Source organism: Melanotaenia boesemani, chromosome 3 (assembly GCF_017639745.1).
Source record: "Melanotaenia boesemani isolate fMelBoe1 chromosome 3, fMelBoe1.pri, whole genome shotgun sequence".
In the NCBI taxonomy this organism is placed as follows: Eukaryota; Metazoa; Chordata; class Actinopteri; order Atheriniformes; family Melanotaeniidae; genus Melanotaenia; species Melanotaenia boesemani.
This window is the reverse complement of record NC_055684.1, coordinates 39,022,407-39,048,004: the sequence shown is the minus strand read 5'-3', so window position 1 is coordinate 39,048,004 and position 25,598 is coordinate 39,022,407. Positions and strand designations below refer to the sequence as shown.

At 41.6% G+C, this 25,598-nt stretch overlaps 2 protein-coding genes across 2 annotated transcripts; one reads left to right on the top strand and one right to left on the bottom strand.

Moving 5' to 3' along the window:
* The first annotated feature begins 47 nt into the window (after positions 1–47).
* Positions 48–8,091, top strand: LOC121637360 (TRAF-interacting protein). The gene is made up of 16 exons (XM_041981475.1): positions 48–220; positions 404–522; positions 636–693; positions 794–877; positions 1,010–1,049; positions 1,135–1,262; positions 1,358–1,452; positions 1,582–1,695; positions 6,098–6,185; positions 6,281–6,370; positions 6,448–6,536; positions 6,620–6,775; positions 6,941–6,986; positions 7,071–7,175; positions 7,258–7,308; positions 7,819–8,091. Exons 2-16 carry the CDS (start codon positions 425–427, stop codon positions 7,924–7,926), a joined length of 1,350 nt encoding a protein of 449 aa, XP_041837409.1. The 5' UTR covers positions 48–220; positions 404–424; the 3' UTR covers positions 7,927–8,091.
* Positions 8,092–8,124: 33 nt separating this feature from the next.
* grm6b (glutamate receptor, metabotropic 6b) lies at positions 8,125–25,274 on the bottom strand. Its single transcript, XM_041981477.1, has 11 exons — positions 24,974–25,274; positions 22,308–22,898; positions 18,564–18,780; positions 17,490–17,625; positions 17,213–17,367; positions 16,761–16,901; positions 16,432–16,632; positions 15,672–15,811; positions 13,751–14,374; positions 13,364–13,675; positions 8,125–9,721 (listed from the first exon to the last, which is right to left on the bottom strand). Exons 1-11 carry the CDS (start codon positions 24,986–24,988, stop codon positions 9,482–9,484), a joined length of 2,772 nt encoding a protein of 923 aa, XP_041837411.1. The 5' UTR covers positions 24,989–25,274; the 3' UTR covers positions 8,125–9,481.
* Between the last annotated feature and the right edge of the window lie 324 nt (positions 25,275–25,598).

Genomic DNA, 25,598 nt, shown 5'->3' with positions numbered 1-25,598 from the left:
GGATGTAGGATGAACAGTGGCCTTGAACGCACCATGTAGGGGCGGGACTTGCATTTGAACGTCCAGCGCGGAAACAACACATAGCATCGTGTTTGTATTAGCAAGTCAATCTCTCGCTAACTGCTTCACATTAACGAGGTTATAATAAAACGTTGCAGATGAGATTAGGGATGCTTAATGATATTACAAAGGACGGGCACTGACTTAACGTCCTCGTTTAGTAAGTATGGACATTGATGATTTTGCTAACAGCTAGCTTAAGATCGTTTCTGCTAGGAGAGTAGCTGTTTTAGCTATTCATTGTTATGAAACAAATTACAGCATGTAGTGTTGGAAACATGTAATGTTGATACGAGAACAGACATTTAAAGCTACGTTTTTACTTTCCCCCATTTAATAACAGGGTTAGCCTTGTGACAGAAAGATGCCTATCCGAGCGTTTTGCACAATTTGCTCGGATTTCTTTGATCACGCCAGAGATGTTGCTGCCATTCACTGCGGACACACTTTTCACTACGAATGGTAACTTAACATAGTAAATAATATCTTAAACAATAATTTATCTAGTGTTTATAACACCGTTTCCTGTATGATTGTTTTTTCTGTCTTTCTTCTTGCTCCCCCTCGTAATTCAGTCTTCTTCAGTGGTTCCAGACAGCCCCCACAAAAACCTGCCCACAGTGTAGGAAACAGGTAGTCTGACTTTCACCTTCCAAACAACAACCCACCGAGACTGAGTCACCTTTTTAAACAGGAAGTATTAAAGCTGAGTGACCTTTCCTCTTGTGTGTAGGTCAGCACCAGGCACATTATCAACAAGCTCTTCTTTGATGTTGAGGGAGAAAAGCCAGCTGCAGTCGACCCAGAGAGCTTGCAGGTACCAAACCCGCACAACCAAACCAGAGTTTGAGAGACATGCCATTTTAGTAATCATATATAAAGCATCAGATTTGGTATTTGTTTTTTGTTTTTTTCTTCTTCTTCTTCTTCTTCTTCTTCTTTCCCTCAGAATGAGCTCAATCGAATGAAAGTACTTATGAGCACCAAAGGTAATAAACTAAATCACATGGTTTTGTTGATGTGAAGATAATGAATCGACTGTGCCAGTTGATCATCTGTCCTATCAACTTGTAGAGCGAGACTGGCGGGACAAACAGAAGACGATGGATAGTTTGAAGGACACTGTGGACAAGCAGAGGAGAGAGCTGGATAGTGCGCGAAAAGAAGTGCTGGATAAGGAGATGTTATGTTCTGCTTACAGGGTAAGCTTTCTCCTCATTGTTGTTTTAACCTGTAATCTCTACAGACTCCAATTGTAGCTTTTATTACACTGACAAAATTATCTGACTTCTCACAGAAACAGATGACATATTTCGAGACACAACAGAATGAAATTCAGGCTGCAAAAGAGGAGGTTCGGAGACTGAAGACCAAAATGAAAACTTTTGAAAGGTATCGGCCGGCAAATGAGGAGGCCTGTACTGGAGGCTAAATTTACACTTTTCAGTAGATCTGTTTTTTATGCTAATAAAACGTCATTGACATACTGTGCTATGATTTATGCTCCTGTTTGTCTCCCAGCCTGGACGTGTTGTTACAGGGCCAGCGAACCGAGGTGGAGTCCATGATCACGGATATGGGAGTCAGCCACGCAGCGGTCGAGCAGCTCTCCATCTACTGCATCTCTCTAAAAAAGTAAGAGCTCACTGGTCATGTTAGATCACATCCGTTCTTATCTGCTTTCACGGTTTTAGATTCACTAGTATCATATGCATGTAGGGTTGCAAAGGGGAGGAAAATTTCCAGGAACTTTCCATGGGAAGTTAAGTTTGGGAATTATGGAAATATTTGAATTTGGAAACTTTTCACTGGAATTATGGGAGTTATTGAGATTTCATGGGAATTAACTTGAATTTGGGGGCAATTTCAACAAACTATCATATCTAAACATAAATATCAAGATTTTATTTTGTCATAAGTAGACATCCATGCAAAATAAAACAATTAAAAACGTGGCACTTCAACAGATTTACTGCAGAGTAGAACTTCAAAACTTTCATTCTTGTACTGAACAATCGATTCTGTTATTGAACAACAAAAACATGAATGTTGAGTAAAGTATTACTCATCCGAATGGCCACCAGTTTTTCCACTCTCACGTTTGTGAGCCTGTTGCGAACCTTTGTGTGTGTGTGTTACCGAACAGTGACCGGTTGCACTCAGAGGCAGCTGATGATGGTGGGATTTGGAGGATGATGGAGGCTACAGCTGCAAGGGCCTCAGATCCACAAAGTCCCTTCCACCAGGTGGATGCAGATATGTGCTGGCATGACTGACAGATTCCATCCCCTTCCCAAAGGCCATGCTTGGTTCGGTACTTTGCCAAACTGCCCAGAACTTTGCCTCAATAGCATAGATATTCAAGTGTGCTTGCTATAAATCAGGTTTTTTAGCCAAGATTATGCAACAATATATTTTCCTCAACTATATTTAAGTTCTCTGTTAAATGAATAAACCTTAAATTTAGTAAATTTCCCTTTAATTCCCATGAAAAGTTTCCAACTTTGAACATTCCTGGAATTTTGCAACTTTATATGCATGGTGAAATGGATATGTGACGTGCAGCTCAGCTTTGCCTGATGTTTGTAGCGCAGAGACGGCTTGTGATAAGACTGCTGCTGTCAGGAGTTTGGCTGATACTGGGAGCAGTATCAGCTGATAGCCATCACTGGTTACAGGGTCTTTGCATTTTTATTTGCTTAAGTGGTGAAATGACGGTAGCCCAGTTGCTGTGGTTCATTGTATGGCCCCTTCTATGAGACCCAAAACCTTAACGTGTTGCAACAACTAGCAGTGATATCAGGTGTTGGACTTGGCCTAACGATCAGTTACTGTTAATGATTTTGATCTCTGATTTTTGTTAAATTTTTTCTGCATTCGTCTTCTATGGCACCAGAATGGAAGCTGTAATCCTTGGTGGCAGTGAACTCTTTCAGCAGGATAACACACCTGCCACACTTAAAAACGTTTCAAGAATATTTTAAGGTGCACAACGGCTTGCTTGAGGTATTGTCTTGGCTTCAGACTTTCCAGATCTCATTTCTGTCAAACATCTGTGAGATGTCCGATCCAGGAAGGCCCCACCTCACAATTTAAAGGACGTTGAGTTGCTATGGGGACTTTGCTGAAAATTTGGTGACAGATAACTCAGCGTATGTTTAATGGAGTCCATGTTTTGATGGGTCTGGTCTGTTTTGCAGCAAAAAGGGGATTTAAGTCAATATTAGGCAGGTGGTCAAAACCTCATGGCTGCTCTCAACATACCTTCCTGAACATGCTGCCAAAATTGACACAGCTGCTTAACATCTTCTTAATGAGAGCCTCCTGTACAGGGTCTAGCACAGAGACTTGAAATGACTGTAAGACTGCTGTGAACGGTGCAGTCAGAGCTCTGGGAGTGGTTTGTATAGACCCTGTCCAAAGTGTGCTAGCACAAAGTAGTCCAAAGTCGGTCCTCGAGGGCCACTGTCCTGCAGGTTTTCAATGTTTCCTGCTTCAACACACCTGACTCAAATTAAATGGATCCAACAGCCTATTAGGTTTTGCACAATGACTCATTCATTTGAGTCAGGTGGTTTTTAGAGCAGGGACACATCGAAAACCTGCAGGATTGTGGCCTGGAGCTGGACACCCCTGGTCTAAGATCCATGCAGTCCACTCCAGAAGATGTTTGCAGCGACCAGGAAGCGGCAATGCTAACATTTAGCATAGCAACATGACTAGCAGGAAGCAGCAGAGCTAACATGTAGCATAGCAACATGACTAGCAGGAAGCAGCAGTGCTAACATGTAGCATAGCAACATGATTAGCAGGAAGCAGCAGTGCTAACATGTAGCATAGCAACATGACTAGCAGGAAGCAGCAGAGCTAACATGTAGCATAGCAACATGACTAGCAGGAAGCAGCAGTGCTAACATGTAGCATAGCAACATGACTAGCAGGAAGCAGCAGTGCTAACATGTAGCATAGCAACATGACTAGCAGGAAGCAGCAGAGCTAACATGTAGCATAGCAACATGACTAGCAGGAAGCAGCAGAGCTAACATGTAGCATAGCAACATGACTAGCAGGAAGCAGCAACGCTAACATGTAGCATAGCAACATGACTAGCAGGAAGCAGCAGTGTTAACATGTAGCATAGCAACATGACTAGCAGGAAGCAGCAGAGCTAACATGTAGCATAGCAACATGACTAGCAGGAAGCAGCAGAGCTAACATGTAGCATAGCAACATGACTAGCAGGAAGCAGCAGAGCTAACATGTAGCATAGCAACATGACTAGCAGGAAGCAGCAGAGCTAACATGTAGCATAGCAACATGACTAGCAGGAAGCAGCAGAGCTAACATGTAGCATAGCAACATGACTAGCAGGAAGCAGCAGTGCTAACATGTAGCATAGCAACATGACTAGCAGGAAGCAGCAGAGCTAACATGTAGCATAGCAACATGACTAGCAGGAAGCAGCAGTGCTAACATGTAGCATAGCAACATGACTAGCAGGAAGCAGCAGAGCTAACATGTAGCATAGCAACATGACTAGCAGGAAGCAGCAGTGCTAACATGTAGCATAGCAACATGACTAGCAGGAAGCAGCAGAGCTAACATGTAGCATAGCAACATGACTAGCAGGAAGCAGCAACGCTAACATGTAGCATAGCAACATGACTAGCAGGAAGCAGCAGAGCTAACATGTAGCATAGCAACATGACTAGCAGGAAGCAGCAACGCTAACATGTAGCATAGCAACATGACTAGCAGGAAGCAGCAACGCTAACATGTAGCATAGCAACATGACTAGCAGGAAGCAGCAGAGCTAACATGTAGCATAGCAACATGACTAGCAGGAAGCAGCAACGCTAACATGTAGCATAGCAACATGACTAGCAGGAAGCAGCAACGCTAACATGTAGCATAGCAACATGACTAGCAGGAAGCAGCAACGCTAACATGTAGCATAGCAACATGTCGGGGAGAAACTCAGCTAAAATACTCCACCAAGCATCGGCATCCAAACCAAACAGTTCAAACCCCAGCAGCTATATGGGAATGTAAGAAAACCACGAGAACAGCTTCCACTTTAGAGCTTCTGCTAATTTCTCCACACAAACGAGTCACATGAAAGCAGAGACTCTGCTGGTTACAAAGACGTCTGTCTCATCACTGTGGGACAGAAACTCTGGAGCTAGCAGCCAGAATCAGAAACCAGGTCTTACTGTTGCTGTTTGTGGTGAAAAGTTTGATTCCAGCTCTAAACTCTAATGTGTCTCCTATGACTCTGCCTTTGTTTGAAATGAACCATGAAGGTCCTGCTGGTTTCCATGGAGATGAAGGAGGTTTATAGTGAAGGTTTCACTCTTCCTATTATAGACTATCTTGGGCTTCACTTCTTTCTGGACCCTCATGGTGGTTCTCAGGTGAATGTGGGGAAATCCATGGATCCTCCTGACTTTGACTATTGATAGAGGCATCCATCATAATCATCGGCCGATGGCCTTCTGAGATATTTACCTGCGTAACACCTCTATTAAACACCTGGAAACCTGATCAGGTTTACTTTTACCTTCTACTGTAGCACAGTTCCTCATCAGATATTACTTTACTTCTTCCAAGATGAGCTGGGCTGCTTTTCTCTGGTTTCCACTGAAAATAATGTTATTTTCTTTTAGGAGGAGATCATTTACATTTTCTACTGTGTTCCAGGTGAATTTAATCTGACACAGTAACACATCTCTTGATTCTGAAACATCTGTAGTAATCTCACCTGTCTCAGCTTTCTGTAGAGACCAGGATTCTACCCGCAACCCTTGTAGTTGAGGAGATGTACAGCATTTGTTTTGGATATGTCATTCATACAGGAGGCAGAAAATAGGCCTCATCAAAAAGAGGTGAAGATGCTAGATGCCTAGAATGGTGCTCAGATATGTTGCAGAGTAAAACACGTAGAAACCTGCACAATGATGTTAAATATTTTTCTTTATTTTGTTTTTCCTCCCAGAGTTTTGTCATCACATATTTTTTGCTCCTTGTCTTTTTGCAGAGAGTATGATAATCTAAAAGGGAGCCTCAAGTCTTCAAATGACATGTGTGAGAAGCTGAAAAGGGAAGTGCTCTCCTCAAACAACAAGGTAGCCTGGTTTTACAAAGTCGCCACATCCATGAAATTAGTTCATGAACAACAGATCTTTCCAGGCAGGGTGTGAATGTTTTTGTGTCATTTTAGTTGCAGATAGCTGCGATGGAGGTGAATCAGACCAAAGAGGACATGAAGTCTCTGCAGCAAGATCTGGCCAACGCAGACAAAGAGATCTCTGTAAGGCAGAACACACCACAAGCTTTTTCTGCCCGTCCTCGGGCTTGCACTGATCTCTGAACATGCCTTGCCCACAGAGTCTAAAGAAGAAGGTGGAGTTTCTCCAGAAGACTCTGAGCACGCCAACACGGACAAATGAAGCCCTCAGCAGGCTTGTCTTTGAAAGGTGTGTCCCGTCCTGCTGCTCTGGCTGTAAACGCAACTGCCATGAAAACAGCTGCCGTTTTACTTTTTTCTGCCCCTTTTCAGCCCCGCTCCGATGGAACTGAAGCAGCCTCGCCTCCACCAGCCTGCAGAAAGCGAGGACATCGATCTTAATATCACCTATGACATCAGGACCCCCGACGACGTGGCCACCAGACCAGCACAGATCCCGTCAAAGAAGATGCGTCTTGACCCACCTGTGTGAGTTGCATGTTGTGTTGAAGACGTGGTAACTCAGAGCTTTTCGACATGTTTACTTATCAAAGCTTCTGTTGACTTTGAGTACTTTAAAACAATAAGTGCAAATAGTTTTTCATTCCTGTTATTGTATTTGTGATATTTTACATTTTAGTTGATCTTTTCCAGAACACCTGTGTGTAAACAGAGTGAAAAATCTTCATTTTCGAGCAAGGTAGGCTTCTCATAACTTGTCCGTGAGTTATATTTCTATTTTTAGTGAATATTTTCACTTATTTGTTCATTTTTGGGACTTCAGGCTCAGGATGAAGATCCAGTCATGAATCCTTTTCTGAGGAACTCCCTCCTCTTTAGGAAGAAGACTTTTGGTAGCATGTTGGACCCTCAGAGGAAGCCTGGAGTTGTAATTACACATCCTTTACATTTGTGGATTTTTACATGCTTTTTGTTTAAAGTTCTTTATTGAAAGAAATGTTTTGTTTCAGGTCCGAAGTGGTTATGACGGATTAGGAGGACGAACTAAGTTCATCCAACCTGTATCCTTTCCTTCTGCTTTCATCGTCGCTACTCTTGGATATCTGTGAATCCATACTGATCCATGTTCAGAGGTAGATGTTTCTAGTTTTTCAATTTTGCTCCTTAAAGTAGAACAATTGAAAAGTGGAGTATTTTCAAATAGGATTGGAAATATTTTAATAAATTTAACTTGGTCATTAAAACTTTTCTAGAAAAAAAGTCAACCAACCATGTAAGCAGAAGGAACCTGGCATTCAGTTAAATGTATCTTAAAATACCATTTTTTCATTTATAACTCAGGTTGTTGTTGCAGACTTGCAGGATTTCTGTCTCATGTTTAGTTTAAAGTCAGCTACCAGTTACAGGAACTTTGCAAATCAAAACATTGAGCTAAAAAAACAAAATGCGTCATTTACCATTTCTGTGTCTGAGAGTTCAGCAGCAAAATGTTCATTTAATCAATTATTCAAGACGGAAACCTTCGGTGCTAAATGGATTGCATCATTCCTTAACCACACGCCTCCCTCCAGTCTCCTTTGTCAGAGATTCGGCCACTAATGAAAGCTAAAAGGAAAAAAGTGAGCCGTCCTCCCTCCAAGATTTCCCCCTGCCTGACCCTGGACGGCTTCCTGGAGTAAATTTTCCAGTGCGTGAAGCAGCACGTTGGTGCTGAACTGGCCAGTTCAGCCACTCGCCAACAAACACGACTTTCAGACTTTAAGAACCATATCTGGGTTTTTTTAGTGATGTTGGCGAACTGATGTACATTTATTTTTGTGTTGATGTGAACGTGTTTGTACAGACTTTCCTGATCGGCTCCTAATCTGGAGCTTTCTCGTCATTTATTTACCAATTTTCAGCAGATTTCCTCCATATTATGTAATGATTTGTCACAGATCCCCTTATCAACCTACATAGGGATATACAGTAGGTAGGTATTTTTAGTTTGTCTGCCTTGCCAGATGTGAGCTAACTGAAATAAAAAAACTATTTTACTAAGGTTTGTGTGGCGTTCTGCAAGCAATTCCTTCTTTTCTATTTACAAGCTGGTCAGTGAGCTGGACTGTCCAGCAGAGGGCAGTAAAAGCATTTTGTCGTGAGGACGTATGTCTGGCAGACTAAACATCTCCTGAATCCATTTATAATGAAAACGCTGCATCGGTACAGGAGGAAATCCTCAAAAATCCAGTCAAAACTATTCGAGATGGGTAACAAAGCGCAGCATTACTAAAACACTGACGGAGGACACCGTTACAGATTCAGTCACGTCTTCAGCGTCACGTCGACGATTTTTAATGTTTTCTTAAACAATTTATTTATTATCTTTTCTTGTTATGGCACAAATCAGATGCAGCCTACGACCTAAACCTCAGGTTCCTGTGCAAGAGGATAAAAGCTTTATTCCTGGCATTTTCCCATTAAATCTGACCTTTACGCAGACAAACAATATGGGGAAATGCCAAACATTGTTTTCCACCAAGGAGAAAAGTACCAGGTAGGGAATAAACATCCTGTTCGCAATCACACGTATCCTGTTTGCATCCATTAAATTCAGATTTCAACAATTAAATCCAGCTTATGTCACAACACTGATTAAAACTAAATATTGTGCTGCGTCAGTGATGGATCATTGACCGATTATAGATCTGTAATATTAACCTCCCATGGCTCTTACACGGTGCATTTAAAAAGCTACTTCCTGTCAGTGCAATGAGAAACTGTCGCAACACCTTTAAAAACAATATTTCATAACATTCGTGTACACATTTAACACACAATCCATGCAGTGCACGTGGAGCCAGTAAATGGTTCTGCTTTATCAGCCCCAAAGGATTCCACATACATGAACATTTTCCTCCAGGGCAAGGGTTTCCGTTTGAGTTTAACAGGTTTTATAAGGAGAGTTAACACTAACAATACCTTTTTTGTCAATTGGGGTGTTTATGTGGATGTTACAAAAAGAAAAAAGCTCAGTTTGAAGTCAACATGGCTCGTTATCCTCATAGTTCATGTGTGTATGTGCGCTACAAAGTTCTCATTCCTTTGTGCTTCATTCCGGGCTGAGTAGAATTATCTAAAGTGTGAGAAGAAACCTCATCGTTGCTGGTGTTTCAGTCCATAATTAAAGTTTAGAAGCAAACAGTCCAGTAAGAAACGACCTAAGTGCCGATTTCTGGCTCGTTTTGCTTCGTGTCACTGGGACCTGTCGGGCTCCATCTTGGACTCCCCGTTCTGTTTGTCGTTGGATTTCTGGGACAGGTGCGTGGACACGGTGGCCGCCTGCGCCACGGCTTTGAAGCTGCGCTTCCTCTTCTGGACGTTCTGCTCCGGGTGGAAGATGATGACATAAACCTTGGGGATGTAGAGCATGCCCAAGGATACGGTGGCGCTCAGGCTCATGGACACCGTCAGAGTGGTGGTTTGGATGAACATCTGCAACAGACACAGAAGGTCAGAAAGAAATCCCTGCTCTGAATCAGCAGTTAATCCCTGCACATTCCCATCATCCACACGTAGGTGCAGATCAATGATGAAGGTGGAGGAAAACAGGCTGTCACACTTTTCATGTGAAAGCGCAGAAGGCAGTGTTTTTCCCCCGATGAATGATTTATACCCTGGTTTATGTAGTCAGGAAAGAAGCTTCTATTTATGGGTTTTGACCACATCTCCTGCTCACTGCTCTTTCTTTTATTGCAAAATCCAATAATAATCTGACTAAATCTCTTCAAAAATCCACCTCCAATAAACTGTGACCACATTGTTTAACTGTATAGAACATATAAACATACCATGTACCATAAATAGATAAGATTTATGCTATAAATACGTCACGAAGCTGTATGCACGACTATCCGCAGTCTTTTAACAAGCTTTTCTCATTTCTGAATGAAGCCATAATGCTTTGGGGGTGAAGTGGACTGTATGTGAGCACGCAGAAAGATGAAGCTGCTTCCTTATGCAGTAATTCTGGGCGGACAGGTAGACCACCTCTTCCCACACATGGCTCTGCACATGATGGGAGGAAAACAGCCACCATGTCCACGAGTCACACAAAAGTTCCCGTCTATTTTTAGCTGAATTCCTAAGTGATGATTAATTGAATGGGATAGTCAAAATGGTCTGCGAGGGGCTCCTTTCGCCCCTCAGCTCATCTGACCTCATTCTTTTCCCTCCCTGCCTTTTCTTAATTCACTTCATTTCCATTCAGAGGTTAAAAGACTTTAAAAGCACCTCAGGCTTTAATTGTTTCAGCCTGACTGAGTCATAATGCAACTCTCTATTAGTCAAAGCCTATCTGTATTTTCCAGATATCCCCCAACCCACCCCAGCAGTCTCGTACTTTGTGACAGCTGAAAGTAGCCCACGAGCTACATGAACGTCTCAGTACAGTGGAAACAGGATGTCAGGCGAGTGCAGCAGGAGCAAAAATGATATGACAGATCTCACTTTTACCATCTGCGGGGTTCCTTTTTCTGTCTCTCTGTTAGCGCTTTTTATTGTCTGTTGCATCATTTGATTCGTCTCGCTTTTTAATTCTCTCCTGCAAACTGGACAGGGATACATAAATGTCCCTGGATCATTTATCATTAAAGAAATGATAGAAATCTTGATGCATTTTCAGATTTCTTTATGAATATGTTTCACTTCAGCTGAAAAATACTGATTCGTCTCTGATTTGTGAAGTTTTTATTATGAGACAGAAGATGGAGCATCTCTCCTTTTTGTAATATTTTCACATTTTTCTTTATAATCTGCAAAGTAGATAATAAAAATAGAAATTCATGAACATATCTTGCACATACCTTCTTTTTTAGTGGTTTTATTTGTGTTGTTTTTACTGTCTTAGATGTTTTATTGTTATTTATTGTTCTTATTTTGCAGCAGTATCCTTTACAAAAATGTGTTTTAAAATGTGTATAACTGATTTAACGTTAAATCAGTGTTCTACTCTGTGAAATTCAAGGTAATCTATTGTAATAAAGTCTGTGGAATCCTATGAAAAGCCATTTGAACAAGGAATTTAACATAAAACTGTTTTACTATAGTAACTCAAAATGGAAACTTTATTTACTTTTAGCCTTTAGCTTTTTTCAAGCAGCTGTAAAGAGTGATGAGAAGTTCAGCTCTTTCAAAGATTCATCTCTTTTGATTCGCTTCCTTTAGAAAAGTCGTCAACTTTTAATTAATTTCTTTTTTTCAAAAGCCTTTCCACCAGGCGCGTATGCGTCGCGTTCCGACGGTGCTGCGGTTTCGTTCTGACCTCCGTGGCGGGTCAATCCACACTGGGAGCATGTCGGGTGCAAAACACCCGAGAGTGCAGCTGGATCCACGAGATCACAAAATCATAGGAGAATTGGAGAATCTTGCAATTCTCCACCTCCCAGAATAACGTCTCGTTGTCCACAATAGAAAACAAAAACCACACTAGACACCCTGACCAATTGTAATGTTTACGTAGTTCAGCAGCGCACATCTGCACAGAGGCTTTTATTTTGAAAATTACCAAAAGCTTTTACACAGCTCCAGTGTCTGATTTCATGTGTGGCCCTATCTGAACTGCTGAGCTTGACGCGTTCTGGATGCGCGTTCCGTCAAAAATAGACACGGCACTCATGTTTAGTGGAGAGTCACGACAAGCTGCTCCGGGACGCTTTTAACACGCACTGCGGCGTCTACGGTGGCAACCAAACCACTGATTAAAACAGCCTCAGCGCAGCCGTAACACGGCGCTTACACATCAATTGGCCTTTATTCTTGTGCATTTTTTCTTTACAAAATGTAGTTGTTTAATATTTAAATCAAACCTTTAAAGAAATAACTGAACACAGATCACACCAAGCAAATAAAGTAAATAAAGGCCGAAGTCTGAACATTATGAGACTTTCAATTCACTAATTTCTCCACTTTCTTTCTGACACACTTGTAATTTAAATCTGGCTTGCAGCTCTCTCTGTGGACCTGGTCTGAACCACTACCCTTCCTTCTTTACATAGTGCTATGATCCTTGTCTTTCCTCAGATGGCACTGACCGCATGGTGCACCCACTGAAATAAAGTACCGCCCCTTCTAAAGATTTGGCTCACTTAGACAGGAATCAGTTCTTCTGATTCACTAGAAAGAATCGGCTCTTAGAGCTGGCTTGTTCATAAATGACACATCACTACTGAACTGTGTGACAGCGAAGCAGTGAAAGGAAAAAACTGGGACCCGACTCTTCTGATTCACTATATAGCATCGACTCTCGGAGCTGCATCTTGTGTGCATGACACATCGCAAGTTGTCAAGCTTTAGAGAGAAGATCAACGGGTCGACCCAAGTTCACATGTCAAAGTGAATGTGTGGTGGTCACGTGTTCATGTGTGCACACAGAGCTGCTGCTTGAGTATGTGCATCTGCATGAATGTGGCTTTTGCTGTAAATGTTTTTACCGTTCAATAAAACCAGTAAAAAATAGTAGTTTTAGACGCCATTACATTATTTACATAAAATGTTTTACACATCTGTAAAAAGCTACCAACAGCTGCTGTTGGTTTAAATGTCTTGCAAAACCAAATCAAAACATGGCGCCTGCCGTGGCGAACGTGTCTGCTCGTGTCTGCTCGTGTCGCTCTCGAATGCCGACTGTTTCATCTTTGTGTGTGTGTTTTTTGTGTGTGTGTGCGTATACTGCACTGCACAGGTGTCGTGCAGTGTTTATCTTGTCTTATAAAGTTTTTTTTGTTGTTTTTTAATTTTCATTTTATAATCTTTTATGGCATTCAGTGTGGACTCAAAGTAAGAATTTCATTGTTCAGGGAAACTTGTTTCCATACTGTGCAAATGACAATAAACACTTTGAATCTTGAATTAATTTGACCTGTATATCGAAACAGGCCAAAAAAGCAGATAATCTTCCACCAGAGAGGCTCGAAATGAGCAAATATGTCTTCTAACAACAAAATGAATATTGAGAATAAAAGTTTATTTAAATAATGAGTATTTAAATTGGCCCAATCTGTTGACTGCCTTGGTCCCAAAGTGGCTAGGGCCGGCTCTGGTGACCAGTAAAGCTTGTGCAACTGTTTGATTTCCCACCTTCTCCGTAGACTGCGCCGTGCCAAAGAAGATGGGCACAAAGGCCAGCCAGATGATACAGGTGGTGTACATGGTGAAGCCGATTGGCTTGGCCTCGTTGAAGGTCTCGGGAACTCCTCTGCTCTTGATTGCATACACCGTACATGTGATCATCAACACGATACTGTAGCTCAGACACAATATTAGGGACAGGTCGGACATGTCACACTTGAGGATTCCTCTGGCGAACTCAGGATTTGGAGGCTTCTGCTCCTCGTAGTCGATGTTGGTGTGAGGGGGCTCCACAGCAAACCAGATGAACACCCCAAGTACCTGAAGAGGAGGGAGCTTTAGGCCTCTACAAAAGATGAACTGATGTCTTTATATGTGATTTATTCACAGGCTTACCTGCACCGAGATGAGTATGAAGGTGATGATCAGCTGTGAGGTGGGGCTGATAAACTTGGGAGGTGTGACTGACTTCTTGCCCTGTTCAAAGATGCGGTAGATCCGGTTAGTCTTGGTGAGCATGGCAGCATAGCTGATGCACATGCCCAGCCCCAGCAGCAGCCTGCGGAAGGCGCACACAGCCACACTGGGCTCTGCAATCATGAGGAAGGTGATGAGGTAGATGAGGAAGATGCCTGTCAACAAGACATAGCTGAGCTCTCTGCCAGAAGCCCGAACAATGGGTGTGTCGTTGAATCGGATGAATGTGGCAATGACTCCGGTGGTGGCCAGGATGCCCAGGATTGCCAGGAAGACAGGGATGATTGCCCAAGGAGAGCTCCATTCCAGCTTGATGATGGGTGTGGGCCGACAGCCCGTTCGGTTCTTGAAGGGTCTCATGTCGAAAGGACACATATCACAGGTGAATTCATCCAGCTGGTACTGGTAGCCATCACAAAGCTCACAGTGCCAGCAGCAGGGAACGCCTTTCACCATCTTTTTCCTTTCACCAGGCTCACAGGGGAAACTGCACACTGACTCTGGGATCTTATTGTCACCTCCTGACCACTGCATCTCCTCGACCTGGAACAGGTGTTCAAACACCCATTAGCTTACCATTCAATCACAAGTTAACAAAACCACTCTGATAAAAGAAAGAAAATGGCACAATAGTAAATTTATAAGGAATAATGCAACATTTCTGTAAGATACAAATGGAAAGAATTATGCTGCTATCAACTTTACTAAAACGATTGGTTAGCTTAGCACAAAGACTGGAGGGGAGAAAAGATCTTAAGCAAAACCTGCAAACTCTTGAACGTTACACCTGTACAAGTAATAGCCTCAGAAGAGACCCACCATAAAAAAATCACAATATTTTTACATTTTTGAGATATAGCATGTTAATGATCTACAGTAGCTAAGTTAGTTGTTTACTCCTTTCAGCCTCAAGGCCCATTTATGCTCGATGCAGAAGACGGATACGCAGACGGACAGACAGTTTTGTCCGTCTTCTGCCTCGGTTGTGCGCATAATTTGGTCTGTTTTCAGGGAGCTCAGCTATCTGTCATTTGACACAGAAGACGGAGAAATACCACCGGAAATCGCGGGGGCAGTGCTGAGCAGAATAGCTGACATGCTACTAGGAAAAAGAACAAACCAGAGAAGAAGAAGAGGACCAGGAAGAGCACAAAAAAGCAGAAGAAGAATGAAGACAAGGACAACTGTAGAAATTGCATGAGCTTTTGAATAAAGACTATATTTGAAGGTTTAGGTTGTGTTGGATGTTTGGAAACAACTTTATAGCAACACATTACCGCTGCTAAACGGTGTCGCGAGAGGGAACTCTGAACTCAGCACTGCCCCCTAGTGGAGGAATTGATTTAACAACCATGGCAACACAAAAAGCGCAGGAATGTATGAGGATGATGTTTGAAACTACTCCACTATTTACGCATGTAATTGAGCAGAAATGGGTCTTCAGCGGAAGGGTAAGTTAGCTGGATGCTAACAAATAACTTGCAATAAAAGGGAAACCTTAGCAGAAAGACTGGAGATGGAGCTTGTACAGATTTTGTAGAGGAAAATTTATAGAGAACATGATTCACCAGCAGCAACTTTAAACTCTGCGTCAAAGGTAGAGATAATTTTATTAAGTGAACTGGTTCTAGTTTTTCTAGACTCTAAATGTGTCAGCACTATTTTGTCAGTTGTCTAACTAATGAGGATTAAGTGAACTACTGGAAAGGCCTTAAGAGGATGTATTATCTACACAGATTAAGAGGAGCTTTCTCCCAAGAAAAACGTGCCCAAGGAGAGAAATATGTGATTTTTATATTGATAGTCATTTTCATCACGTTTAAGTTGTGCAGATATTTACATTAAGTCGCAGGTGGTTTGTCCATTGACCAATGACCCTGTAGCCGGGGTTGCTGACATTGGACATTTGGTACTGGAAGATGTCGTACCGGCCAGGAGCATCTCCATTCTCGTTAAACATCACTCCAGTTCCTGCGCTTCCTGTTTAATGGAGACAGTATTTGAACAGCTTACACCCAACGAAAAGTGAGACAGAGAAGATGGGGATTCAGTCATCTTAGCTGGTGAGAGAACACCCTACACTGTTGACTGCAACTTGTATTGCTTACTTCACTCTTGTGCAATCATGTGAAAGCTGAGTGCAGGATGCTCTTTAGTGAAGGCTCTCCTACAGTGTTTCAGTGCACTCTGCTCTGCTGCCCTAACGTGATTGAATGTGCCTCTCAGGTCCCTGCAGGCGCTCAATCAGAAAATCTTCCATACAAGCCAAGGTCATCCAGCAAGAGGAGAGCAGTAAATAGGATGCTTTCATAAAACACGTTTTTTTTCTTTTTCCAAACGGTGCCTTTTTATGAAAGACGAGGTTGAAAAGCAGGAACTTTCTTTATAGAGAAGAACGAGGAAGCAGCCCTAGGGAGACAATGTGCTGTTTTCTCTAGTTTGGTACATTACCAGGAAGATCTTAAATCTTACTTCTTTAAGCTGCCCTCCCTACATCTGTACCGACAAGAAAACACTCTAAAAGTCCCCTCTTTTATCTACATCATCATGCTTTACATGAGAAAGGTGACGGAAAGCAAGATTGCCAGTTTAAATCTCACCATTGAAGTTTACAGAGTGAATGTACTTGAGGAGCATCCGACCTTCCACAGGGTCCATTTTCTCACAGACTCCCATGGAACCGGGACAGAGGTCTATGTGCATGCTGTGCAAGGCATGGGCCATGGCGTACACAGCATCAATCACAAACTGCACCTTGCCCTCCTGCTCATACTGAGAGTCTCGACTGATTCTCTCATCACCTGGCAAACAGGAAAAATGTCACACAAGCCGATGAGGATGAACAAACTCAGAAAACACCACAGAGAAAGGAAATTTTAAATTTGGATGTTGAATGACTTCCCTGCAGGCTACAGTGAAGCTCCCTCACCTGTACATTTTCTTCTACCAGGTTCATATTTAATGCCAGGCCGAGTCAGTTTGCACTTGAAGTCATCCTCCCAAAACTCTGCAAACCACATATTTCTTCTGTTGTTTTCTAGAGACCTCGAAGTGAAGTACTGGTCGAACCCTAAATAAACATTTAACATTAATTTTATGCTAAAAATATGATAAAATGATGATGCTTATCTGTTAAAACACCAGTGTTTGACATCTTGGAGTAGCAATGTGCTCAAATTGGAAGAAAAAAAATGACAGAAGAAAATATGATGATCACTTAGTTTATTTGATCAGAGGTTTATCAGAAATACTAATCATTCCTTTATAACTGGGTTGTTATTGGACTTGTCTATCACTGTCAGATGCAACATGCTTTTAAAGGCATTAATTTTGCATCCAGCATACCTAGATGTAATAATCAGATTTAATATACTGTCTTACCATCAATAGAGGCTCTTTTGGGGAGGATGGTGACAGCACCTTCAGCTACGTCTTCCTGGTCTTCAATGGGGGAGTTTTTGGCCCCCCAACTGTCAGATCCAACAAATAGGAAGTGCCCTGTCAGGTTGGCCTTTTTTGCAGCCTGCAACACCCGTCTGAAACGAGACACATAAACTGATCACGGTCCGTCTACAAGACTATGAAATATAAAACAGATTCCTTGTTTCGTCATCATGCTATTTTTTAATAACATGTCATGCAGCAGAGTTTGACTCACTTTATATCGTCCTCGTTGGCAAAGATGATGACTCCACGAGCATTAGAAGTCTCCATCAGTCTCTTGATTACTTTGTCAAACTCTCCAGGTCTGGGCTCTCTGGGGATCCTTATGGACTGTGCAATACACAGTCCTCCTGTGTGAAACATATCATATACTGGTAGTAATATACATCTCAATTATCATCCACCACTGCATAAGAATACTGAAAAAAACTGTTTAAAACAAGGACAAAATCCTTCTCTATTACATTATTATATATATTGATAGTAGAAGCATGTTCCTCTTTAGGATAATCAGCTTAATTAACTAAATTTCAGAATGCTAATTAGCTAGCTGTGATAATGTAGGTGGTAAACTTTCACTGTAGCTGCACGTCATCAGTATTTTATGTAATGTGCCCATCTGCAGTCTCAGAGTGAAAAGCATGGCTGTTAAACTGGGCATAACAAGATTTTAGACTGTGAAATGTGAATTAAAAATTCAAGACAAAGAGAAAATAGTCACAGGAGGAGCTTTGAGACTCATGCTAACATGCTCACAATGGCAATGCTAACATGCTATTGTTCTGTAAGTACAATGTTTTAGTTCTTAATTTGGCCCAACATGAGCAGATTTAAACACAGTACTGCTGAGGCAGCTTTTTTTTTAACCATAAACCCCTTTTAATTATAACTATTTACAAATGTAAACCTCACGGTGACTTTCCAGTGAAAAGTCCTTGGATTGATTAACTTGAGATGATAAATGTTTGCACAGAATTTATTATCATCTAAAAGATGGTGAGCTGTTTCAATCTGAAAGTAGAGGACTGGCTATGATGGTATAATGCTCGTGTCACAATGTTCTGTCCAGCATTGTCAACCATTGATGAGGTTTGATAATATTAAATCTAAATTCTAGTCAGTGTTTGTGCTTTTAAACCTATATGATGGCTTGCCTCATTAGTCTTTGAGTATTAAAGGATTGCTCTTTGCTATTTTAGTCTTTTAATGAGCGAGAACAGTACAGCTTGATGAGTAATCCCTCATTGTCGCAACAACAAATTTACATTCATACAGCCAGAGATCCAACCTGCTTCTCTGGATATCTGTAGGAAGGCATCCACACCACTCTCTCCATAGTTGCCCTCAGAGGCCAGCGTGGAGACGTAGTTCCAACCCATGGCTTTGACTATGTCCACCATGGCCTGGGCCTGGTAGGAGTCAGGAGGCACCACGCGGGAGAAGAACTCGTAGCGGCTCTTGTCGCTCAGCTCTGGGGCAGTGGAGGCATAGCTGATCTGGGGGATCTGAGACATGCGGATGGGTCAGTGGTGACGAAAGGGTCGGGTCAAGTGGAAAACATGAGCAGCTCTGATTATTAAGCCAATATGAAAATCAAAAGGTAAAAGGGATGACAGGAGGAGGCAATGAACCATGTCAGAGGATGATGCACTACTTACTCAGACAAACCATTAACAGTCTAAATGGAGACTTTCTGCATTTATGCTGTCTTGTGCATTAAACTCTCAAACTTGGATTGTGTTCAACTCTTGAACTGAAACAGTGCCGAGGATACATCCAACGGCACAGTGAAATGAAAAATGGAGCAATCTCCATCTGTAAAAGCATTTGTTTAGGGGGTAAAAATGCAGAGGAGATTAATTTACGAGTGTGCTACTTCTTTAATGACACAGTGTCAACCCTGAACCTGCTAATGCTGGTGCCCCAGCGTGGCTTAGCATCGGGCTCTCTGGTGGGGACGAAGAGAGAAAGGTAGACACAAGGGGTAGTGAAGGGAGAAGGAGAGAGGAGCGAGAACCATTTCACAGATTATCTGGATGGATTATAGGGGTTTTAGGCAAATTATGTTAAGCACAGCGGCAGAGACAGATCAAGAGACTAGAAAAAGGTTAGCATTTCTCAGCTGTAAGCCATACAATATATTTAATTCTGATTGCGACACACAGCTTTAAATTGCTGCTCTGTTTTAACCCCGTCATCCTGAATTTTCCTGCACAGCCTCCATATTCCAGACCACATCCTCGGATAGATTTCCGCCAAACTGGAAGTCTTCTCCCATCGTGTGAGAGTGGTCAGTCCATGAAGTGACACAAGCGTCTATAGGAGTCTTTCTCGCAGTCGGAGTGGGTTCAGATGTTTGCACACAAATTTGTAATGAACAAGACAACACATAATCCTCTGCAAATTAATCCCACGGAGGCATCTGTTCCCATTCACTTGCTAAAATCAATTGGCTGTGTCTGTAACATAAACATGCTTTTGTAATCTAGACTTTAACAATCTGACTTAAAGCCAAAAAACCTCTGCTTTCAGAAGATAAAGAGCCTGCAGCAGACATGGTTGCATGTGTTAAAATCCACAGTGACTGACTGGAGGAATAGAAGGTTCTAGTAGGCTTGTTAAATATTAAATAATGGATTATTCTTTGACTCATTACGCTACACCAATCTTGAGTTGTTAAGGGAAAAGATTTTCTGTAATTAGATACAGTAGACTGGTGTTACTGGGGAATGGGTCACACCTGCTGATTATTTTCAGCCTCAGTTCATCCACTTAGTGCTTTTTTTACTATTTAAAAGCCTATTCATTTCATCTAAACCAGAATAGAATGTCGGATGTAGTTTCCAAGACCCAAAGGGGATTTTCGATTTGTTTTTTGTATTTACTGAGTGAGCCCAGCTCTCCATGATATTGCGGCTACGCTGACGAGGGACAAAAAGCAAAGCCAAATATTTCATTGATCTGTCAGTCATGACCTTAAATCATCAAATAATTCCACAAGTATTTGGAGGCTTTCTGAGAGCTTTATGCAAACAAAAAAAGATGCATGTGTTTTTTAGGATTAGTTCAATTGTGGGATTAGATTTAGGATTAGAATAGAAAGTGTCTAAAATGACTTTTACCTGGGTTTACAGTGCTTACCTATAAATAAAATAACAGATATATTTAGCCTCTTTATAATAACAACACCACTCCCTCTGGTTAAGAGCTGATGTTCAATCTATAGCAATGATCAGTCTAGAAGCATCCACAGTTCAGAGAGCGGCACATATGGATGCTGGGAGGAAACACACTATTTAGCTAAATCTGCCCTGCCCAGGTCACAAGTTTCTGTTATCCCAGAAGCAGCGTCATCCTGCTACCCTGATGCTCTATTTTCAGCCCAGGGTCCAGAGCTGCTGAGAGGGGCTTAGTGGAGGTTGGGATCTATAATTCTGTAGTTAACATCTGCCTTGTATACAAGCTGCCTCTCCTTGGCTTTGGGATCAGGAATGCTGCAACAAGTAGCAGCATGAAAATAAAAATGGTTTCTGGTTTCACTTCAGGACTTAAACATTTCTAGGTGTGTGGGATGTGCACAGATTCAGTGACTCATTATTACTTGATAGCGTGTGTGTAATCAGTGTAATATCAAATCCATTTTAAAGGTTGGCCATCTGAAAAAAAAACTAAAAATTAAACACAGAACACATAACATGGATTAGCCCACAGAGGACACTGATGACAGTTAATCCAGAGCTTCGTAAAATAGTTCAGCCAGCAATACACAATCAGATTACACACCTTGTTACACTGTTATCGTGTCAGGCTGAATTTGGTAATTGTGCACCATAAAGAGATTTTTAAACTTCCCTGTGCCCATTTTTCTGTGCAAAAATAGACAAATGTGAGAGATGAATGGTATTAATGTGCAAGGTAATGCTCAAATAAAAAAAGAGCTAAATATGCACGTGTTTTTGAACCAGAAGTGAGGTGAAAAAACAGGCGTGGGCACATCTTCAGCTACCCAGAGCAATTAATCAACTTTTAGAGTGAGCCCTGCTTATCAAGAAATCCTGGTCTCTGCTTCAATAAAAATGTATTATACAGCTAGTACCTTAAAAGACTTTGTTTACCCTTGAGGCCCCTTTAAAAAAATGACACTTTTTACCATTAAGCACCAAAATGCACCTCTCATAAAAATGTTGTAACATGATGTTATAATGTAAAATGTCTTTTTACCTCTTTACACATCAGTTCTTTTCAAAAACTTCAGACCTAATCAAAGATGTAAGAATCTAATATAAATATTTAGTTTTAAATATAGTTTTAAAAAAATTATATTTTAGGTGACTTTTAATTTTTTGTAATGAGAAAAACACAAAATATGTATTATAATTCATGCGGATAATAGTGTATCAGAAATATTTGCGTTTCTGATGGAAGTCAATGGGACCAAACTGGTCCTGAGGTAAAGAGTGTCTGCATTATGTTTGTATCCTATTTTACACAAAATTCAATAAAGGGGATCATGGAATTTTAAACATAATAAGAAAAGAAAAGTTCTGATAAAGTTTCCTAAAATTAGCCTTTAAACTGAAGCAGATATTGAGAAAGTACACATCTGGCCCTTGAAGGTGCCTCGAGGATTAAAAGCATCGCTTCTCAGCCTGTCACACAAAACGAAGCAATGTTTTAACCCAACATATTTTTAATGAAAGATTTTCTTTACTTTGCGTTTGCTGGTAGAGAAAGGTAAACCGGAGAGACGGGTCTAAACCACTAACTTACTGGAACACTTGTAATTATGTTGAGGAAAAAGAGTTTGGTCAAAACATTCATTTGGAGTGACAAATGTTTGTAACCCGCCACACTAATCCTGGGACCAGCCCTCAAACTGAACCAGTGCTGTGGCTCAGGAGCATCTCTATTCCCTTGTGTGCGGACAGTTGATTTCTTCCACCAGCATCAGTTCACTTTCTGAGAAGAGAATCAGTCCAGATATTCTGTCCTTTCCCTGGTTACCCAAGAGATGTAGCAAAAGAAAACTTACTGCAAAGAGTCTGAGCACGTTGGCCACCATGATGGACACCGAGCTCCCAGACGCCCCGATCACCCCAACCACCCTCTCTGGTTTGGGAATTATGGGGGGCTCTCCATTTGAGCAGCGCACATCTGAGTTGTCCTTCTGTATGAGGGCCTGGACAAAGGTGAGCGACTGCTCCAGGGCATAGGTGTCTCTGGAGCAGGTGTCCAGGATCCGAGCTCCGAGAGTGATGTTCGGCAGCAGGTCGGGGTCACTGTTGATCTGGTCTAAGGCGTACAGCATGGCTTCCAGTCGGTGGATCCCCTTTTCTCTCTTGATCTCACCACAGGGGACCCCAACTGGGCCTCGAGAATGTACAGGAAAGAGCCCTCCCAGGGTGATGTCCCCCTCGATTTTGATGGACTGAGGCTGGGTTCCCTGCTGGGCTTGTGAGACCGGACTGATACCCGCCAGCAGAACCCAAATCAGGTGAAGCCATGTCTGGTAACTTAATAATATATTGATGAAGCAGAACGGATGTGATGAACAGGCTTCTGATGTCATGATGTTGACCAGCAGCGGTACTGACAGCACCAGGCCTCCCTCTACCTTTGACACCTGAGAACAATCAGAAAATAGCTTTTAAGTTCAGCATATTACTGCATTTTAGTTAGTTTGCAGGACTTGGTCTTAGTGAGAGGAGTAAGGCTGAAAGTGTTTCAGAGCCACTCTTCAGGTTGTTAGATTAGTTTCCAATATTCTCATTAAAAGAGTTTTAAGGCTTAAATAAAGCAGCTCTGTGTTAAATTCCTCACTTCAATTTGATGTTTTCTGCGAATCTTCCACATGCACAAAACTGTGTCCTTAAATATTAAATATTTAAATACAGCATGAATCTTTGATGATTACAGTGCACACAAAAAGTTTTAAAACACTTTCAAACGTTCCACAATCTGTAAAGTTTCAGATTTGTCCTAAAATGATGATGCAAAGGTTTTGCACTGTTTGGTAAAACTGAAAAATATCTCATTTACATCCCTGTCTGTGGTGTACGCAGGCTCCTCGGTGCTAAATTGGACTCATTCTCTGTAAGTTTGTGGTCTGTGTTTAAATAAAAACTAAGCCAAACCAAATCCAGACCTACAAGATGGGATCATGTCAAGGCGGAGATCCGGTGGTGGATACACAAGAATTCAGCAACACATAAACGTAATAGACAGGAATGTCTATAATTCTCAAATAGAAGAAGCTTGAATTCACCAACAGCTCTTGAAGGCTTGATTAAGGCCCTGGGTCAGAAAGGAAATCAGCGGACATATACGTATAAGGCCCAGAGTTTCTCTGAGGAAGACCATCAGGACTCAACTATCTGGCTTTTACAGCTGATCAGCTTTAAAAAGCAAACGTTTGATGAAAGATGCACAATGGCCTCATTGAATTGGAAAAAAAAGACCCTTGAATGACTCTTAAACCATAAGAAGCTGAATCCACCAATCTAATGAAACACTAAATAAACTATTTGGCCTAAAACTGACACAGCTCAGTAATCAATGATACCATCCCTACTATCAAACACGGTGGCAGCAGCATCATCATGTGGGGATGTTTTCCTCTTACTAATCGGAATAGAAAAATAAAGAACCCAGTAGAGCACCTTTGGAGAGACTTGGAGATAATTCCCAAGACAATCTGAGTCTGTGGTGATGCTTAAAACAAGCCCTAAGGGAAGACTCCCAACACTGACGAGCAAGGTTTCAGTGTTTCATGTATTTGATAAATCAGCAAAACTGTCGAATGTGCTCTGTTCATGAAATGTGGAAAACTTGAACTAGTGATGACATCAAATCAAAAATTGTGCACATCTTGGAAACAGATTATTCTATGAATATTTCTCTAAAATTCATACATATTTAAATGTTCTGGTTGCACAACAAAACATCGCAAGAAGAAGCACAGAGCTGCCAAGTGGCCCATGAAACTGATGCTGCTCCCGCTAACTTACCTGCTCTGGTCACAAACAGCATCTACCATCTAACATCTGTTCTGTGCTCTAAATCTGAAGTGAGAAAATGAAGGAAAAGGTGCTAAATACCGGCCGACATACACACATATACACACACCAAAAGAAAAAAGCTGAGGTTGAAGAGATGTTAGACAGCCTGCAGGATGGTACAGGGCGAATGCTGGAAGCTTTTATCACCAGGAGCTGAGAGCCGATGATGGAAACCACCATAAATTTTGCAAAACAAAGAACATCACGTAAACTGTCACAGCATCTCATGCTCCGGAGCTGGAGCAGGTTAATTATATCTGCAGGAGGATCACCAGGGAGATCCACAGCAACATATCAAGCTTGTCCCTGTTTTTAATCACTTTTCTTAAATCTGTAAGATGCTCAGTATTTTTCCAGACACAATTCTTTTACTGTAAAATAGATTTTTTTTTTTTTTTTTTTAAGAAATATCAAGTCTGTATGATCAAATATTTTAAGATTATCAACATGGACATTCTTACTCAAACTGACATTAATATTTTTTTAAACTTTGCCAGTTTAAAAAAATGGAATTTGTTGAAAAGACTTGAAATCAATAAGAGTTAAAATGTGGACTACATATCTCGTACAACTGTTGCAGACTTTTTCCCTTTGAGAAAACCACCACATGCAGCCTGGGAGAAGTATATACTCATCTTACCTGCCCATTCTTCATGGACCAATCTTGATTTCACCCATCACATGAACCCCTGCAGACAGGCCTCCAACCATGGTCCAAAATATTATGATTTATCTACAGTCAATAAATCCTCTTTCATCTCAGGATGTCTTCTGTGCACCATCAAAAATAATCAAAACACCCCAGAACAACAAAGCTCTGGAAAAGAAACTGCTGTGACTTCTAAAGACAAAATGAAGGAAAAGACTTTCGAGGCTTTGGAGGATGGTTTCCAGCCAGAAGCAGAGAGAAGTGCAACATTACAGCAGTGAGATTCTACAAATCGCTGCTAAATCCTTTAAAAGCTCTCCCTCTCTCTCATTCTTTTCCATATGTGTGCGTCTCTGTCCAAGCACTCCCTCCCTCCCTCCGTCTCTCTCTCTCTCTCTAGTGAACCCCCTGCTCGGTGCACTAATGGCCTCAGATTGGGATTATCATGCAGGCGTCTGCGAAGAAAGCACTAGGTGGACTAGTCCGCATGCAAAACCCTCCCCCCTGAGCATGATGGAACTCCGTCACTTTCAGAGATTAGATGAGCAGCAATTTGATTCATACTCTGCCTCTCTCACTCACACACTCACTCACTTTCACGAGCCGTCAACACAGA

Bases quoted from the DNA above. Each gene is read 5' to 3' on its own strand.
- LOC121637360 (XM_041981475.1), top strand. From the start codon at position 425: ATGCCTATCCGAGCGTTTTGCACAATTTGCTCGGATTTCTTTGATCAC. The intron at 6,186-6,280 runs GTAGCCTGGTTT...GTGTCATTTTAG, and splicing joins TGCTCTCCTCAAACAACAAG to TTGCAGATAGCTGCGATGGA. The intron at 6,537-6,619 runs GTGTGTCCCGTC...GCCCCTTTTCAG, and splicing joins AGCAGGCTTGTCTTTGAAAG to CCCCGCTCCGATGGAACTGA.
- grm6b (XM_041981477.1), bottom strand. The intron at 15,812-16,431 runs GTGAGATTTAAA...TCCATTAAACAG, and splicing joins TCACTCTGTAAACTTCAATG to GAAGCGCAGGAACTGGAGTG. The intron at 13,676-13,750 runs GTAAGCCTGTGA...CCTCCTCTTCAG, and splicing joins TCATACTCATCTCGGTGCAG to GTACTTGGGGTGTTCATCTG.